Source organism: Stigmatopora argus, chromosome 8, assembly GCF_051989625.1.
Source record: "Stigmatopora argus isolate UIUO_Sarg chromosome 8, RoL_Sarg_1.0, whole genome shotgun sequence".
Taxonomy (NCBI): domain Eukaryota; kingdom Metazoa; phylum Chordata; class Actinopteri; order Syngnathiformes; family Syngnathidae; genus Stigmatopora; species Stigmatopora argus.
The window spans coordinates 3,852,847-3,871,743 of record NC_135394.1 but is presented as its reverse complement, the minus strand read 5'-3'; the positions used below and the strand labels follow the sequence as shown (position 1 = coordinate 3,871,743).

General features: G+C 37.7%; 1 protein-coding gene across 2 annotated transcripts in view; it reads right to left on the bottom strand.

Moving 5' to 3' along the window:
• Positions 1 to 1,203: 1,203 nt before the first annotated feature.
• Positions 1,204 to 18,897, bottom strand: part of raver2 (ribonucleoprotein, PTB-binding 2) — a 43,861-nt gene continuing 26,167 nt past the window's right edge. For both annotated transcript variants that reach the window (XM_077606446.1, XM_077606447.1), the window contains exons 6-16: positions 15,209 to 15,335; positions 13,603 to 13,685; positions 13,429 to 13,527; positions 12,214 to 12,325; positions 11,032 to 11,375; positions 9,258 to 9,366; positions 8,988 to 9,169; positions 8,341 to 8,430; positions 5,686 to 5,784; positions 5,178 to 5,396; positions 1,204 to 3,730 (exon numbers count right to left, since the gene is read on the bottom strand). In XM_077606446.1, coding sequence (XP_077462572.1) covers positions 3,590 to 3,730; positions 5,178 to 5,396; positions 5,686 to 5,784; positions 8,341 to 8,430; positions 8,988 to 9,169; positions 9,258 to 9,366; positions 11,032 to 11,375; positions 12,214 to 12,325; positions 13,429 to 13,527; positions 13,603 to 13,685; positions 15,209 to 15,335 — 1,605 coding nt within the window. In that variant the 3' untranslated portion in view covers positions 1,204 to 3,589. The remainder of the gene's footprint in view (positions 3,731 to 5,177; positions 5,397 to 5,685; positions 5,785 to 8,340; positions 8,431 to 8,987; positions 9,170 to 9,257; positions 9,367 to 11,031; positions 11,376 to 12,213; positions 12,326 to 13,428; positions 13,528 to 13,602; positions 13,686 to 15,208; positions 15,336 to 18,897) is intronic.

Sequence of the window (18,897 nt, the reverse complement as noted above, 5' to 3'; positions counted from 1 at the left end):
TATATATATGTATGTATATATATATATATGTATATATATTTATATGTATATATATGTATATATATATATGTATATGTATATTTATATATATATACATATAATATATATGTATATGTATATGTATATGTATATGTATATGTATATGTATATGTATATGTATATGTATATGTATATATATATATATATATATATATATATATATATATATATATATATATTACGGGGAGTTTTCTTGTAGAATTTGGTTTCTGCAGCTGATTTGCTGTTTACTGTTACTTATGCTATTTTGTAAATGAAATTGCTAACCTGTGTATAACCAAGGGGAGGAAGGAATTACAATGGGTGGGATGAAAAAGGGTCCTGTGGGATTTTTGAATGGCATGGTGGCATCTGATCAAACGCCCACTAGCTCCATTCTTTACCCACTCCTGCAATATAAACGAGACAGTGATTTAAAAACATTGTTTAAAAAAGCTGACCATGCCGAATCTCACCCAATAACTCACACATGATCGGCGACATAAGCGTAGAAACAGCACATTCCAGCTGCTGACGGAGCAGTTCACAGGCTCATCGTCTGTAGTTGAACCCTTGAACTGGGTGGTCCAACTATGTGCTACCCCAGTTCTCACATTGGCAGTTTGATATTGTTACATAATACTTACATAAACTGGAATATGGCGCATACATACAATGATGCCGAGACCTTTCTTTTTTGCAAATGACAAAAGCCAGACACAGACAATATTGTACTACACAGTAGGTAAATGTACTTTAAAATATTTATGGTGCATCGTATAATAAGCAAGACTACATTACGAGTCCAAGAGTATACAAGAATAAGAGAATGGGTTAGGGTTGTAATAACAGAACACGTTAGCCCAGCCACCCTCAAGAATGCTGAACAATCTCATCTGCTACTGCGTTTCAGCGTTGTCATAGAGACGCAAGAACAGCAATGTACAATTCTATCCAGCAGCGGATAAATGAATCGCACAATCATATGAAATATTTTTGAAAGCATCTTAAGGAGTGATGAGGTTAACATTAAAAGAACAAACCATAACTCCACAAGAATTCATTCATTCATGACCCTAATATCAAAATAATTACATAGAAATACATTTTAAAGAGTAATAATTACAAACCATGCCGTAGTTTCTGAAAAAAAGAAATGAATAAATGCACATTTCTAATGTGAACTACAGGAGAAAATTGTTTTATTTTAAAAACAAGATACTCATTAAATTAAACAAATATATAGTCACCATTACAGATATAAAGCAAAAACAACAAGAAAACTGTAATAATGCTACAACATAAATGAAGCAAATTGATGGTGCATTATTGTTGAGGGAATTTTGACGTTACAGCATTTTCACTTATATAATATTTTGACCTCTTAAATAGAAATATGAAAGGGATATCTGAGACTTCTTAGAAAGCTTGCCCCTTGACAGAAATACATGTGTATTGTTTTTGTTTTTTTTAGAATTCTGAAATGACCAAGTGTAATTAAAGGCTCGACAATCATAGCAAAGAGTATGCAAATTATATCCAGTGAGCTGCATTTTAATGAGAAACTGGATTTTGCTAAAAGGCTTATAAAAGTAACGAAATGACATTTGCCCACTTTAAATGCAAATTGTTGTGCAGTAAAATGGCATCAAGATTACATTTTAAAAAAGGAAACTTTAGTGCCACTTTTAAAAAAAATCTCACGACACTAAAATCTTATCTCATATTTTCATACATTAGTCATATTTTGTCCTATATTTACAGTGTGGCCCAACTAGTCCTTGTTAGGCTTATAATAATAATGCCGACTAAAAGAATAAATACTAAAGTACATTCAACATTCAACAGCAGCAAGAGCCTTAGTTATTGCCAAAACAAGCTGTAATACTAAAGTAGCAAGCCCTCATTGATGATCAATTGAAGTTAGAAATGAAATATTATTACATAAGACACACAAGAAGAGTAAGAAAAACATTTGTCCGACATTGCTTTTGCTGTAAATATTACATTTACACCCTTCTACGCTTTTGTACAAGATTATTGAAAGGTGAGTGTTGACTCTAATCAAACCTGACAAAGCTCTTATTGCAAAAAAATTCATATCAACATTGTGTTCCAGCCAAACATGTAAAATAGTAGAAGGGTGTGACACACCCACACACACACACCTATGCAGCTACCCACTATGGAAGTACTGCTGTTAAATAGCTATGTATGCACAAACTGGTGCAAATAATGCTAGTCTAAAACATCTCCAGTGTGACCATGCTAACATTTTATACAAATTCAGAATTTAACGCTTGCTGTATCTGTAACAGGCGTTGCAAGCAAGGGTAAATTGTAGATTTTTTAAAAACAATAGTCTGGAAAGCATTTGAAATCCACGAGGTTGGACCTCATCTAAACTGGCTTTATCCACATGAAAAAAAATGAGGCCTTCTTGAATTACAGATACAGAAAGAGAGCTTTGCCTATAATTGAATTTAAAAACAGCTAGACAAAACAGTTTATAAATATACAGCAAACTGGATTTGAAATCAATAGCATTCTTGTGGTACATTGTGCGCACAATAGAGCTTTGTATAGCGCACGGCTTACTCTAATATATACAGTACACAAGTATATGCTAATATCCACAGTACAGAACACAAGTGTATACTCACTTGTGTCCTTTCTCTTATTCATGACGTTAAGAAGCTCTTGAATGTCAACACAACTCTTGTTGGTCCACGCCGTTTCCTGATGGCCTCCCAGTGTTGGGATTACAAAATGGCTGACACTTCCTAAGAGTATAGTTTAGGCACACTTAATAATTGACTCACAAAGACACAAATAGGCACACGTAACAGCTGTCCATGTAGAAAAGAGATAACACATGGAGCAGAAGTGGTGACAAACCATTGTTGTTGAGTCATTTAGTCGTTAATTTGGCCAGTCTTTTTGCAGGAAGGATTAAAGCCTAAACAAAAATATATATTCTAGTTTATATCATATGAGTAAAAGTTAATATTAATATGGTTGACATTCATTAAGGGAAAAAGACAAATTGAAGAGAGTTAAAGCTTGAATTAGATGACTGCAACACCATTATGGTTGCACCTCTGCATTTTTTTGGTCCGACATTCAAAAATTCTTCTATTTGTGAAGTTTGGAGAATACCTCAACTTCAGTTCCACTGAAAAACTTTTTGCAATGCTCAGGCCAAAGTGGTCTCGTTATAAGATCTGGAGGAAATTAAAAAACAATCTCACTTTCTGCACACGGCACTTGATTTATAACGAGATGACCAATTAATGGCACGTAACTAGTTCATGTAGCAGAATATAAAGATGTATTTCGTCACGCAGCACAAGCAGCTGCACAAAATTACTGTCCAATTCATATTTTTCATTGTTTCATACTCTTGCCCTGGACACTTACATCAATATGACAACAGCATTAGGGTAGTCAATGCAGTGTTCTAGTGTACTTCAAAATCTGAGTTAAATTAGTTGCCCCTATGCTGTTGTAAACTGACCTGCACTGTACTATTAAACCACATAGGAGATGGAGCCATTTCAAGCGTGTCTTTCTACAACCTCTTCCTCTTGAAGTAATCGGCATACTGCCCCCCAAGGCCTTGGGAGTGCTGTCCGATGTAGCCACCGTCAGATGATGCCACTTCCTGCACCGCCAACTGCGGATACTCCCTCTTGTGGCCTCGTGTCTGGTTCTTAAGAGGGTAATATCAAACAAACTTTTGATTAGCAGAATAAGGAGAACATAACTCATTATTGGTCTCTCTTAGGGGAAATTTGGGTGGAATCCAAAGTGGCTTAGTGAGAATATGTGACATCAATTACAAAAAGCAGCACATGTAAGTGTTGCGATATGAGATGTAGATAATGCAGCATAGTTATGCCAGTAAAGCAGAAAATGTAAATATTGCAACATGAATTATAAGATCACAATCACACCTACCTATATACCTGCCACCTGAATACCAACTTGCGAACCAATCAGGTGTTCTTACTGCTATAATGATGTAACAATACAGTTCCCGCAGCAAACATTTCAGTATGAATGCATAGTGCAGCATATTGATTGAAACGCACATATTTTATTCGAGAAAAAATGCGTGATGATCACGCCTGACTATGGTCTGCCTATATCTAAGGTCTTTGGTTCACCTGTGACATTAAGGAAGAAAACGTTTTGCGGAAAATTGATGCTAAATAAATCAACTATAAAATAAGTTACGGTACTTAACAATAGCACAAACTAGCAGAAACGCTCTGGCAAAGGTCAGTGAAAATGAACAGCATTCGTGTATGTTTGTTTTTTTAGGATAATAGCAGGTTAACAGAAGGCCCCTCAAGGCAGTCAGCACAAACAAATGGGCTTCCACATCTTATATCACAACGTGACTAGCACAGAATATTCATCCATTTTCTCGTTATTTATCGACTCACCTGGAATTCACGCGTATGGATGGTTGAGCCATTTACAATGAACTATTGAATTGAATGCCTTAATTGTCATTAAACAAGTATAATAAGATTTGAAGCACTCATTTAATAGCACAATTGCTCTTATCACTGTTAATAAACTGTTATAATAGCCTGACAATATTGTTAGGGAAGTTAGGAGCTCTAAAACAACAGTTGATAGGTACAGATCAGCTCATCGCATGAAAGGAGCTTTCTGAAACCAAGATGAAACTGCGTCGTCCATGTTGGTTTACAAATAATTCCTTGATACAATCAGTCTGAATATTGCCATTAAATTTAATCTATAATGTATTTCCAGTCGTCTCAAAAAGATACAACCAATCTGCACTGAAGCTATCCCCAATCAAGGTGCAACTTGCTTGAGAAAAAAACGTGCGAATTGTCCATTTCAAGATTTTGCCACAAAGGTCCAAAGTACCAATTGTGTTTTTGGCCACCATACAATATTGCTTATTAAGATGAGTTTAAATAATTGCAGCGCAAACTCAGCAACCGCTTTCTGCAAGATGAAATGTTTGGATTTGGTTAGTATTTCACCTGAGTTGAGCTCTCTCACATGAAGCACTCCTTTTATAATGGATTAATGTTGAAATAAAGAACAACCGAAAGATATCATCGAGTTGAGTCAGAGCGTTTGACGATGAAAGAAGCTGTCCTTCGACTACTCACATAATAGTAGGTGTTCCAGTCCGTGGCGGCAGTTTGCGAATGTGTAGCAGGACTTGGCGCTGCTGACATCGGGTGCGGTGCCCCAATGAAACCGGGCATCAGGGGCAGGGTGCTGTAGGCTGGCAGCACCGCCGCAGTCGGTAGGACACCTGGGGGCGGGGCCACGCCACTGTTGACAGCGTGAAGAGCCATGCCTAGAGGCTTACACACATCCACTTCCTGTTAAAAAAGTAAAAAAAACACTCCTAGTGTACCACTAAATGACACACACAATACGATCGCGTAAATGTGGAATTAAAGTCCAAGAAGAATGCCATTTTGTGTTTTTACTTACAATTGTTATGGTGTAAATGTGGCCTAAAGTTCAGTAGAGTATCTCATTAATCTACCACTTGGCATTACAAAACAATAATGCAGAAATCCAGTAAAAGTTACTTTTAGTGAATTTTATTGTTGTTATGAGATTTGCTTTGTGTTGAGTGGTTGGGGTCTGTGTGGGGTACGGTACCTTGTTGGCATAGGCTTGAGTAGCTGTAGGCTGTGAGTAGTAGTGAGTGACTGTCTGCATGTAAGAATTGTAATCACTATAGGAAGGAACCCGTGGAACCTGGAAAAATAAAATAAAATACTATTTTTAAAAAAGGGACTGGAGGAACATTTGCTGACATCACCCATAGCATTAACTGGCTTCTCTCACCTCCCAATTTCTTCACCATGTTTACCCCTGCATGTTTGTGAAGCCTTTGTGTGGGATATTTTGGATGTCTAAATTTGAGCAATGTCTGACTCAGGTAACAAATACTTACAATGTTTTGCATGTTACTATTTATAGAGTCACGTGTAAAGCTGTTTGCAATCGAAGAGATCACTGCTACAGAAACAACAAGCATACATTTGTTGATCTCACTGAAAAAAACAAGTACCGTATTTTCTCGCATATTGACTGCCTCCGCCTATACGCCGTACCTTTAAAACTGCCTTAAAATCCTCAAATTTTACAATTTCTCTCTCATAAGACGCCCCCTGATTCACAATTTTCACCTCCATATTCATGGTTTTAATAGGGAGTACAAATGAGTTACTTTGAAGGGAAACATTTTTCAAGATGGCGCCATCAGGCGGCAGCCGGTGGCAGTAGCTCTGTCCGCTCATTCATTTTATTTTGTGTTTTACAGCCTTTCTATCTTTTTTTTAAATTACATTTCAATATTTCTTAATACCTTCCTTTGTACTTCACTTTGTATTTCATACTTTTTACTTTAATGTTTTTACAACTTTATTTGTTCTATTAGCTTAGTTTCTTTCTGCTATTTCTTTTTTGGAACCATTCAGCCATGCCTCCGCTGTCATAACATGGGATTAGCTGTGAACAATACGAAGCAGAAAGAGCAACACCGCCGGAAATCCGGAGCTGGACAAAAGTGCCGGGAAAAGAAGCGACGCTTCAGACCAATCATTCCATCTATTATTATGGGATAAGTGAGATCCCTCCCCGATAAGATGGAAGAGCTGTCGCCGCTTACCAGACTGGAAAGGGAGTATTGGGAGTGTTGTACTCTGTTACTGTTGATTCTTCATCTCCAGACTATTGAGGGACTGTGTGGATAAGCATGGAAGAGTGATTCTGCATATTTTCAACCTCAGTCTCAGTCTACAGAAGGTCCCCACCTTGGGGAAGGCTTCCTGTGTGCGATTCCAGTTTTATCTAGCTCTACAATGTCTTTTAGTGTGTCTGTATCTATTCTTGCGGCCTTAACAAAGATGGCGCCGCTCAAGTGGCAGCCGGTGGCGACAGAGTCATTGTTCTATTAGCTTAGTTTCTTTATGCTAGTCCTGGACATTTTTTGGAACAGGAAGGCTACCGGTACTGATGATCAGCTCCAGACCACTGAGGGACTGTGGAGATCATCTTGGAAGAGTGAGTCCTAACCTTGTGTGGGCTTCCTGTGTGTGTTTCCAGCTTTATCTAGGTCTACATGGTCTTTTCCTGTGTCTGTACTTGCTACTGCTACAAACTGAATTTCCCGAATACGGGATGAATAAAGGTTCATCTAATCTAATCTCGTCTAATTTCTGAGATACTGTATGGGAAAAGATCGTCTGCTGGATTGCACATTCCGAAAGGGTGTTGCCTGCACCTGGACGAATTCAAAAAGGAAGTCACATGACCAGTACAACCAGGAAGTGTGTCCGAGTCTCTGGATGCAATAATAGCATGAGATAAACATTACGCAGGTATCAAGGCTGATATTTTAATGATCAACCGCAAGACCTTCGACCAGCCTTAAAAACTATTGGGATGTGCTGACATGGTAAACACTACTAACACATGTATCAAGGCTACTCGCGTCTGGCCAGTCAGAGCACATTTAACAACGATAAGATGGCGGCGCCCTGAGCGAGCAATGGCAGGCAAAAGTAAGTTAGTTTTTTCACATTTTATGCAAAATACGTTTTTTTCTTTTCTTGAATTTCATTCATAGATGACAAAATAAATTTAGTTTAGCGTTTTATCAGTTTATCTTTTCGCTATTTTGAAATAAATGACCATATCGACCGCATTGTTTTGTGTTATGGCACATTTTTGCTATATTTTGGTGGTGAAATGGGAAGCTTTATTATTAATATCGATCTTTTATCTGGTCCTCTTTAGCTGTTTAGACACAGATAATGGTAAGAATATGTTAAGCCTGAAATCATTTTAATATGCCACATGGGAGTTTGGTGAAATCCCTTTGTGGTTGTTTATATTATGTATTTTTATTAATATGTTTAATTTTAAAGTGCAGCTGAATAAAAGGGTTTAAAGAAAAATATGAACAAAGAGAAGAGATATAAATAGAACTATGAATAATTATACTGTCTGTGCTAACTAGTTGTTAATCGTGTTGCGATATGACTATTGTTGCAGAAACACCGCCATTCCACCAGCACGCAAGGAACACCCAGGGCCAGGTGGGACGCCTTGTCGACAAAGCAGGGGGGTTATAGCGTGAGAGGAGGCAGGCACAGAGAATAGCAGGAGATTGTGTGCATTTCATTCCATCCTTAATAATAACCCAATTGTGTTAATGCCTACATAAATACATGCCAAGCTATCATTTCAATTTATCTGTTTTGACCACATCCTACAACATAAATCCCAAACATGTAGGTGTATTACCTGCAAGGGGTCCTTAGCATAATCAGTGGCTGTGTTGTCCTGTGGCGTCGCAGAGTTGTAGCCTTGTACTGGTTGGTAGTTCTGGTACCACTGGTTCATCCAGGAGATAAACACACAGACAGAAATATGGAATTTAAAGTTCATTTTTTACCTTTTACTCTGTATGGCTAAATGTATCATATTTGATACATGAATTTGGAGCAATGTGATATTTTCCCTGATATAAACTGATGTATCATGTAAATGTAATACATATTCAGAACAAATTATATTTGAAATGTTTTGTCCTTTTGTTGAGAGTTTAAAGAATTTTAACTTGCAGTCAATTATTTAGTATTTTGGGGTTTAATGGGTTAATGGAGTTTTGTGGAAAACATCAGACATCAATTGCTGGAGGAAGAGTCATGATAAGATAAAGGATAAAACTCAAGTAAGAAAAACAAACAAAAGAAAAGGAGAACGTGGAAATATCGGAATAAAGAATATACTAGTGGGACCAAAAGAATGAAAAATTCAGAAATGCAAGAATGCATAAAAACAAGTGAACCACAGTAGGTTTGAAAACTAATAAAGTATAATGAAAAACTGTGGAAGAAGCAAATAATGAAATCCAAGAACTCTCTACCTAATATTCACGCATGCAATACCTGTGTGTATGCCTGGTTGTACTGGCTGTAGTCAGAGGACATGTCAGCATTGTACGAAGTGGTGGTGGAAGCAGCTGCATTGTGGTTGAAAGAGGCGCTATCCTGGGAGACCACAGACGTCGCCGAGTTGCCGTACATACTGGAGGGAGGCTGTCCTGTTAGGGCTTTACTCCCTAGAGATCCTGCCCAGGAGACAAATGGTTCAAGATAGAAATGCAACTTCTGTCATATGAGCTGAGTCCTAATACAAATGGATTTGTTTGTACATACCTTGCAGAACAACCCCTGGCATGACACTTGCTAGATTCAGGTATGGATTAGACGGCAGTCTGACATCTTTGGGAGGCTCACCAAGCAAAGAACTTTGACCGTTGTTCACCTTAAAACAAGACGTTAGACATTAAATGTGGATTAAATAAGCAGCTTGTGTGCCAACTCAGCAGTGGCAATTACGGTGCTCTACCTTTCTAGAGAATTCTTTTAACCTTATGTCGATGTTTACTTTAAGTCGCAATGACTTGGTTGGGCTTTAGGAGGCTTATGAACCTGAGAGAATTGTCCTCTCTCTTAATTACATTTTGCCTTCATTAAAACAGGACTTTAGAGAAAGCAGCCCTGGGATCTGTCTCAATTCCCCCAAGAACATGAGCACGATGTTTATTTCAATGACCCACAGTGAATGAGGACATTAAGCAGAGTTTCATTTAAAAATGAAGCCAGACTTCAGAAGAATGGAAAGGGTTTGTTGTTGGTGTTGCTTTACAGGCCAACAGACAAATGGGATCAAACTATTTGAGTACATATGAAAGCACTGTACCGTCATTTTAAAAAGGAACAAGAAGTTGTTGCTCAGACACTGACTCAATTATGTCTGTAGACGAAAGGAAAAGAGGAAATACCATCATCAAGAAAACTAATAAAGACATATTGTGTAACAAACTGAAAACAGTGATTGCACACCACACTGTTGCCCTGTCAAATTGCTTATACAATTGTGACAGGTGAAACCAAAATGGCAGCACAACTGAGCAAGAAACAACTTTCTCTCCTCACAGAAAATCTGCTAATTACCTGTAATCAGTGGCGAACTGTAGACATGGACATTCAATAATACTAATATATTAACAATAATTCATAAATTTAGCCCTTTCAGTACGACATGCCTGCACAAGCACACTGGTGGATATCTGAAATTGCAAACTATGGCAGCTAAAGTAGGACAAAAAATACTCGAGAATATAATGTCAAAATTAGGCAATTGATTTATTTTTATTAATTTATTATTATGTCCGATTATTATTATTATTTTCTTCATCATCTTATTGAGTAGGTTGTATGGATATACAGATAGTTATCACAAGCTAGTATTTTATATTTATAAAAACATTTACCATATTCTCCACACTAAGGTGCAACTAAAAGACTATTTTCCGATACATCTTATAGTGTGGAAAATATGGTAGTCAATGTTTGTTTTGGGAATAATTTAGGTTGGTGACGCAAGATGGTCTGGGACTGTTATGCACATGGAGAAGTGTATTTTAAATTTAGACTCAATTCAATACTGTAAAAAAGCGTGCTGCAATTTATGCTAAATAGACTCGATCTTGTATAGCGCCTTTCACCTTCATGGCACATCTTGGAAAACACCTCTTCTCCTGAACTCTTAACACATTGTTATTCATTATTTAACACCTCAATAACAACTGCAGCTGAAACAAAGCGCTGTTGATAAATACATCTCAAACATTGGAAAATATAATATAATTCAGAAGCAGAACAAACTGTTTGAATTTATTAAACTCTTATAGGTATCGTTAAAACCTTACATCCAACTCAACAAGATAAGAAAGCCTATTTTGCCATTTTTTAAAACTCTTCCACATGCCATGATGCCAGGCAACCTGATGCATTGTATCTTACTCTGGCTGCCGTATTTTGCAATTTAAGATGGCCCACGGGCAGTGCATGCGCAGGAGAAGAAAGATAAAGAACTGAGAGGCCCATTGACTTGAGGTCAAGTGTTGTTGCTGGCAGTTCTCACCATGTTTGCCAATGGGGAGCCATCTGAACTATTGTGATGCCCCGTGGAAGTATATACTCTTCCCGAGCGGTTGGGTGGAGCTGCACACAGGCCCGAATCACTTGGTCCCAAAGAGTAGTTCTGTCCCTGAATAACACTCCCTGGAGGGACAGCCTGCCTATCACCAGAGCCAGAGGAAGTAGCCGCTACTGAGGAAGAGGATGCAGTAGCGACTGCGCAGATGGATTGGATGCTGTTTTGTTCTCCTCCACCGGGTCGGGGATGGAGGTAGGGCATCATGCCTGCTGCTGACACCACTACAGTGGCATTGTGAGTTGACCCTGAGACGGACTCATGGCAAAAGTCTGTCGGCAAAAAAGGGAAGGGGAAAGACAACAGGCAGAAAAAGAACACGGGAGCTGTTGGAATGTGTAAATATGAAAATTGCTCAATTGTCTCAATCAACCCACCCTTTATTGCAGCAGTGAATGTGGGATCATTCCCAATATTGCCCCTCAATGACTTCACAAACAGATAAATAGGTGTAATAGGCGTAAACAACTTTAGAGAGAGGCTCATTAATAATTGAACGCACCCTCATAATAACGCTTATCATAGTCCAATATTGATGTGGCAAATAACAAGCCCTAAAGCATATGAAGCACACAGAATGTGCACGCATGCAGTAGGTTGGCAAAATAGAAATATGAATAAAACTTAACACTATGTGACATTACACACCTCCAGAATTTTAAAATTCCCACACGTTAATTGATGACCATGTGCTCATAGTAAGAATCTGTCTTGATTTATTTTGCCTCTGACACTACGTTTCACAATTTACTGGTTCACTCCAAATGGAATTCTAGTCCAATATGTCTTATTGACTATGCCCCAAAAATTTGAAGAGTCTTAAAAATGACCCTCTCTTAAAAAACAAGTTGACGCTGATTGTAAACCATTATGCGATTGCCTAAACTTAACGATTGGCTGGCCTGAAGTCAGCTGGGATAGGCTCCAGCACCCCCCATCACACTAGTGAGGATAAAGCGGTTCAGAAAATGAATGAATATTATGTTATACGATCAACAGTGACGTGTAGAAAAAGCAAAGAAAATCAATAAAAGCAGTTTTTAAAATATTGGGATATATTTGGTCTGAAAAAGTACAATTCGATTTTACATTTGTAGGCCGCCTACTGACCTGAGGGAGACTCTCCCAGGAGCCCTTTACCAAGTGCTATGAGGCCTGGAGCCCTCAAAGGTAATGTTTTCTGCATCAATAATCTGGATGGATCTCCCAGGAGGCTGGAGGCCTAAGGAGATGGAAGCAAAATGTTCTTGTATTGAAAAAAAAATATATATATATATGTAAAACAAACTATCTGGAAAGTTTGACAGGGACCACAACACCATATTTCACATCCATCTGCCAATTATGCTGCTTGGGGGGGGATTCTGTAGTTAACAAAATGGCAAGTGTACTAAAGACTGTATCTAGATATGAGTCTTTGACTATGTTTTTGTCTCAGCCCTACGATGGAAAGATCAGAATTTTGAAGATTTATTATATTAATACAATACAGTAATACCTTGACATACGAGTGTCCCAACATTCTAAAAATTTGAGATACGAGGAAAATTCCAAGCAAATTTTTGCCTTGAGATACGAGCATACAAGATGGTTCCCGATGAGGCTGTCCAGGGGGCCGAATATGCGAGAGGCTGCTTATGAGAACAGCATCGTTCTATCTTTCTCGCTGGTGGTGAATTAGAACAAATAAAAATATGTTTTTCCATTGTAATATCTTGCTTTTGGTGTTCTTTTAGAGGGTGGGAATGATTAATTTGTATTTAGTTCATTTCTATGAGAAGGATTGATTTGAGATACGAGCACAGTCCTGGAACGCATTAAGATCGTATCTCAAGGTATTACTGTATTAAAATTAGAATTATTATAATTACAAAGCAACTCTTAACCCTATTTATTTGAGAAACATTTTGTGAACATATAAACCATTTTATTATTTGGCAAAGATATTTTTTCACATAATTCATTTTTTTTAATCGTCATCACTACTGCTCTTATTGTCTTTTTCCTTTGCTAGTGATTACTTGCAAAGCCTCTAATTAATAAAAAAAATCTTAAATCAAATCCCTTTTTAATATTTTTTTTATACATAATCCTCACTTTAAGATTTAGTAAATATATTTTCCCATATCATTCATTATTATTACTTCTAATAGTATCTTTTCCCATTGCCTTTTATATACTATAACTAATTGAGTATGTAGGAAAACCACAGTAAATACAAGAAAGAAAGGATATACATATAAAAAAGGGTGGGATGTCCTATTAGCATGAGTGATCTTTGCTGAAAAAAAGTGTAAACTTTTTTATCCAACATAGATATCTTACACGGCTGATGCACTTGTCTTTGATGTTTAAAAGCTGCTGCTGAGCGAGCTGCATGTGCAGCAAGTTCTGAAGAACGAGTCCATTACCAAACATGGCACTCTGCGAGACAAAAGAAAACACTGTGTATAAACATAATCGTCACAGAGAAACGCACATACAGAGGGCGGCTGTGACCTGATGAGCTTTTCCAAGTGTCAGAAGAGCAGCTGTAAGCGGTGGTCTGAGGAATGGGAGGTTTGTGTGCCGGCCGTACTTCCCTTTAAGACAGCAAAAAATGTGAAGTATGTATAAGAACCTTTTCAAAAGTCACTATATTTTATACAGTATTTGGTTATTCTGTTATTGATTAAGTGACACGAGTATTTTTCAGCACTCTCCAAAACATATGAACCATATGTGAACCCAGCACCATCTTATAATTTCATTAAAAAAAAATCATAGCTAATGGAGTCTTCCTACAGAATAGACAGAAAAAGTTTAACATTTCATCAAGGTCCTAATTTTAGACTTTAATTGTGGGTACTCTGCTTCAAAGAGAACTCCCCCACCTCTCATCTTCTCTTCTTCCGGCTCTCATTTGTCCCACTAATGTCACACAATTTCATGTTAATACCTGATTAACTATTAATCAAACAACGCAGCCCCTACAAGCCTAGCATACTCTTCAGGGAGTCTTTGATTGTCTTCCGAGCTGCTCAAAGCTAAAGTACTGCTTGTAGAATGAGTTCAGGAAAACCCTCAACCATCAAATTTAGAAGTTTATTCATGTCATCAGCACATAGTTTTATTTCCGCATTGATGAGGGAATTCCTTTTTGACAATGCTGTGATGCAAAATAGAAACGAATACCTATGAGATTTCCAAAGTCTAATTAGTGCATTACAGTAATTGTTTGACAAAGAAACTCATTACGGTGACGGTCTACAAATGGAATTCCCAGCAGGATTTAAAACTGGAACTGTAAATGTTGTATATTTGTGTCTAGCTTTGTAGTTAGCAGAGACAGGGGGCAAAGTTGCACTGTGTTTAATCCATTCTTTGTGAAATTTAAGACTGAAGAAATTCCTTCATTTTATTATCAGAATAGTGTATGGCCTATGTGTTCATGTATTTCTCAAGTAGGGCGCTAAAGATGTGTTCCATTTTATGTAAAAGATGATATCCAAAGGCCGAACAAGTGTGGTGTCAACACGGCCATAGTATGCACCACATACCTGGCATTTATTATTTGGGTAAAACATATTAAAAAGAGAAAAAAAAAGGAAAAAAAACTCACTATATCGTGCTAAGATGCCAATGTTATTCTTATGTTAAACAGTACCCTTTTTCGAGCATAATCAGATTATGCGCACAATACAATAAAATCTAAAATACTATTTATGTCTGCAGCAATGAATGTATTTACTCAACCTTTTTGCAGTTTTGAATGACATTTGATCATTAACACAAGTCATCCACATTATTTTAAGTAAAATTTAGCTTAGTCCTGGTTCTAAACATACTGTACATATACCACAACAAGGACAACTAAGAGTTGAACTAGTACTTGGAAATAGATAAAAAAATAATACCATGCAACTCAAACTAAAGTAGTAATTTGGGTGCTACTTGCTGTAAAATGTTTAAGAACTACTTCATTTCACATTTAAATATGTTTGCTGTTGAGGAAGCAGTTAATCAGAGAGCTTTCAGAATTACAAGTAAAAACAACATTTTTAAATTACCACAACTTCAGTCAACATCATCGAGTTCAATTGAATTTGAATCTACATCATCTCACCTCCCCGTTTCCCAGTGTGATTGTGATAAGGTCTCATGAGGATCTGCAAGGCTGTTGGGTTTGTCATACTGGTCAACAGTTGAGCTAGGTTTGGTTCAGGCAGCAGTCCTTTCTTGTTACTAAAAATCTGCAAGAAAACAATGAAATTAAAACGTGGATGTTATCTTATTATTAGGGCCCTTAGTGGGCTGTTTCCATTGCTTATATTTTCTACATTTTAAGGGTGTGTCTGTCATGTCAGCAAAGTTTACTTTGGGCACACACAACAAGGAAAATTCACAATTGACTGAAGAGTATCATTTCAAAGTTAGTGTCCACAAGGAGTAGCAGAACAAAGGGAGGGAGAAAAGGAAGAATTGCAACTAAAATGGTAATTCTAAAGTGTTTATTTATATCCTGATTTGAGTTGGTCTGGTTGATAACTTGCCTCCACCCTGACCTTCACTGCATCATTGACTGTTATATTTGGGTCAGTGTTCTGCTTTTACTTATTTGTAATGATCTTATTTAAAAAAATATTTGCTCACTGGGGAAAATGTCCTGGAGCCCAGAGGTTATGCCATGAGATCAGATGAAATATGCAGAAATCTTTTAACACTGACAACTGGAAGTAGGACAAGTGGATACAGTCATACCTCGACATACGAGCAATTTGAGATACGAGTAAAATTTCGGGCAAATATTTATCTTGAGATATGAGACAAATTTTGACATACGAGCATACAGCGGACACCAGAGGCTGCTCATAAGAACATCATGGGCACTGTCTTTCTGGTTGCAACTCCCTCGTGTAATGTCTCTACGAGCACTGGGCGGAGCGTAGCATTTTTTTTCAGTTTTTTTTCCCCGTTAGTCAGTGTGAATGGCGTATATACTACTTCTCGTTGTTAAGTGGTCGTGCGTTATCATATTGTGAGGACATTTGTGTGCCTCATATTGGGAATATTTTGAAGGGACGACAAAAGCAAATAACTCTCGATAGGTTGCATCTGAAAGTCAGGGTGGATGCCGGGCAAATAGAGCCAACCCCGGGAAAAGAAAGGTATCAAAATTTAAAACAAAATTAGAATTAAGTTTAGTGTAGTTAGGTTAAACTTATTTTTAAGTGTGTCTGCATCGTAATCCAAGTTCATTTAAATTTGTTTATGTTATGTTACGAGCTTGTTGCCGTGCAAAAGTCCCCCCCTCTTTCCCTCTCTCTCTCCCTACCGCAATCTGTCTAATTTTAGTACAGACGCTCCCCTACTTACGAACATTCAACTTACGAACAACGGTACATACGAACATGTCTGCAAATTGCGTTTAAGTCCAAAAATGTTCGCAAGTCCAATTTTGTATTTCGCGCCTTTTTCGGAGTAGTACTTCTTTCCGCCGCTAATACCGACGCCTGGCGCTGTGAGAGCTCAGCTCACCCAGCATCTACCTTCTTCTTCGTTGCAATGCGGAAGCGCGTGAATGTATCTCCAGTGTGCAAAGAACCTTTTTCATTTGTATCATTAAATATCTCATGCATCCAATATTGAATATGGTTGGTAAAAAGCTAAAGGCTTCTATTGAGGGAGTTCCAAGGAAGAGGCAAGCCATTTCATTTGAAACGAGTGGCAATAATAACGAAGCTTGATGCGCGTGAGAGTGGTGAGCGTTGCACATTCAACACCATTTATAAACAGAAAGATCGAGCAGCAGGACCCAAATATTGAACGTTGCACAAAGTTTGCAAATCGATTGAATGATGCCATACAGCGCTACCGCATCATTTATGATGAAAAAAAGAAGAAAACTGTGCAATCGTCATTAGGTTGCTTCTTTTGGCCAGTTTCTAATACATAAATCTCTCTCTCTCTCTACAGTACTGTACATATTCTCTCCATTTTATTAAATGTTTTTTTTCAGTACAAACCAATGCGTGTTACTTATACAAGCCTTAAACATACAAATGCACTTATATAAACCTTCAATATACTTATATCGGCCTTAAACATAAATTATAAAACAAAATATAGCACTGAATCAACTTACAAACAAATTCAACTTATGAACAATCGCTCGGAACCAATTGCGTTCGTAAGTAGGGGAGCGTCTGTACTGTTAAAGACATTCAAGTACTATTAAACCACTAGTTATCTGTTACTTTGTTAATAGGTGGCGAATTAAAACAAATAAAAAAGTTTTTTCCAATCCAATATCCTGTTTTTGGTGTTTTTTTCAGATGGTTGGAACAAATTAATTTGTTTTTAGTTCATTCCTATGGGAAACATTCATTTGAGTTACGAGTAAATCAACATACAAGCTCAGTTCCGGAACAAATTAAGCTCATTTCTCGAAGTACCACTGTATTTAAGAAGAAAGTATTACCTCCTGATTGAAATAAACATTCTCCCCTAGCAAGCAGATATTGAATTGACCAAACTTTATTGAAATCCTATTAAATTACAACTTTTTCGAATTGAATTCCTTTCTTGGTATCGACTATACTGATAGTACAATGTCAATGCTTCATTTTTCGAATGCTATTTAAACCAACATTAGTGGCAGTCTGGCAGAGCTCTCTTTCTCCCTTGCCTCCCTTGGGGCAACGGCATAACATCGGCCCAAGTCAACCTCGTTTCCCACCCTGTCAGATAAGCAGGAGACAGCACCAGTGACAGGGATGGAGTGGGTTTCACTCCAGTCTGTTGAAGAGAGGAAGAATCTCCAACACACAATGTGAACTGCATATTTGCATGTGTCAAACAGCATGTGTGTGTGAATCAGAGATGATCCTTGAAGGCAAAGGAGAAGAAGAAAGAAATATTTCTCTCATTGCTCTTCCTTAAAAAAATGTCAGCATACATCAATTTGTTTGGCTACTGGCACACTCTCCAGCCACACACCCACATAAAATCAGGGATGCACACTCGAACACACTCGCACACACTTACACACTGGTAGAGAGGTAAGAAATCTGTGAAGAGTAGAAGGCGAGAAGCACTATGTAAGGAGGGGGAGGCAGCCATCTGGTGCCTGCCGTTCACAGTCACATTGACCAAGGCGAGGAATCAAAGTGCTTCAACAAGGCTTGGATCTTGATCTTTTTGTGAATTTCAGATATTTCTTTTGACTTTGTACACATTCACTAAAATGAAGGCCCTGGGGGGAATTGAGTACAGTGGAACCTTTTAAATTATGGAAACTATGATTGCTGGTCCCTTAATTTCGTCAAAAATGTCTTTGTCGCCCTTCTTTTTTCAATCTTTTTAGCTGAATTCAAAAGAAAAAAAGGTAAACGGAAAAAGGAGCGACACCGACAAAAAACATAGAGACCTATACTGCGATTACCCCAAATGTAAAGTATTGCACGAAAATGGCTAGCTTGTCGCTAAAGGCAGTTTTGTGTTGACACAGACCTTACGTTGCCAGCAATTGAAGTTAAATAACCTTCCGGTTCACGTAACCTAAAAATAAGGAAAGTAATGTAACAAATCAGTTAGCATGCATGCTTCAGGCTGCAATGTGGATGTGGCGTGTTTTAATTTTTGGGCTCTCCCTAAACACGCTGTGTGTCTGATTAGCGTGAAAGCAGGATAGGTGCAGCAGTTGATGAATTGATTTTGTTTTCGTTTTGTTAGCTTAGCTTGGTCCTAGAGTAGTGGTGTTCCGTGCTTTTGGTTGAAAATAAACCTTAACGAAGTGGACATTGTCTTGTAGAC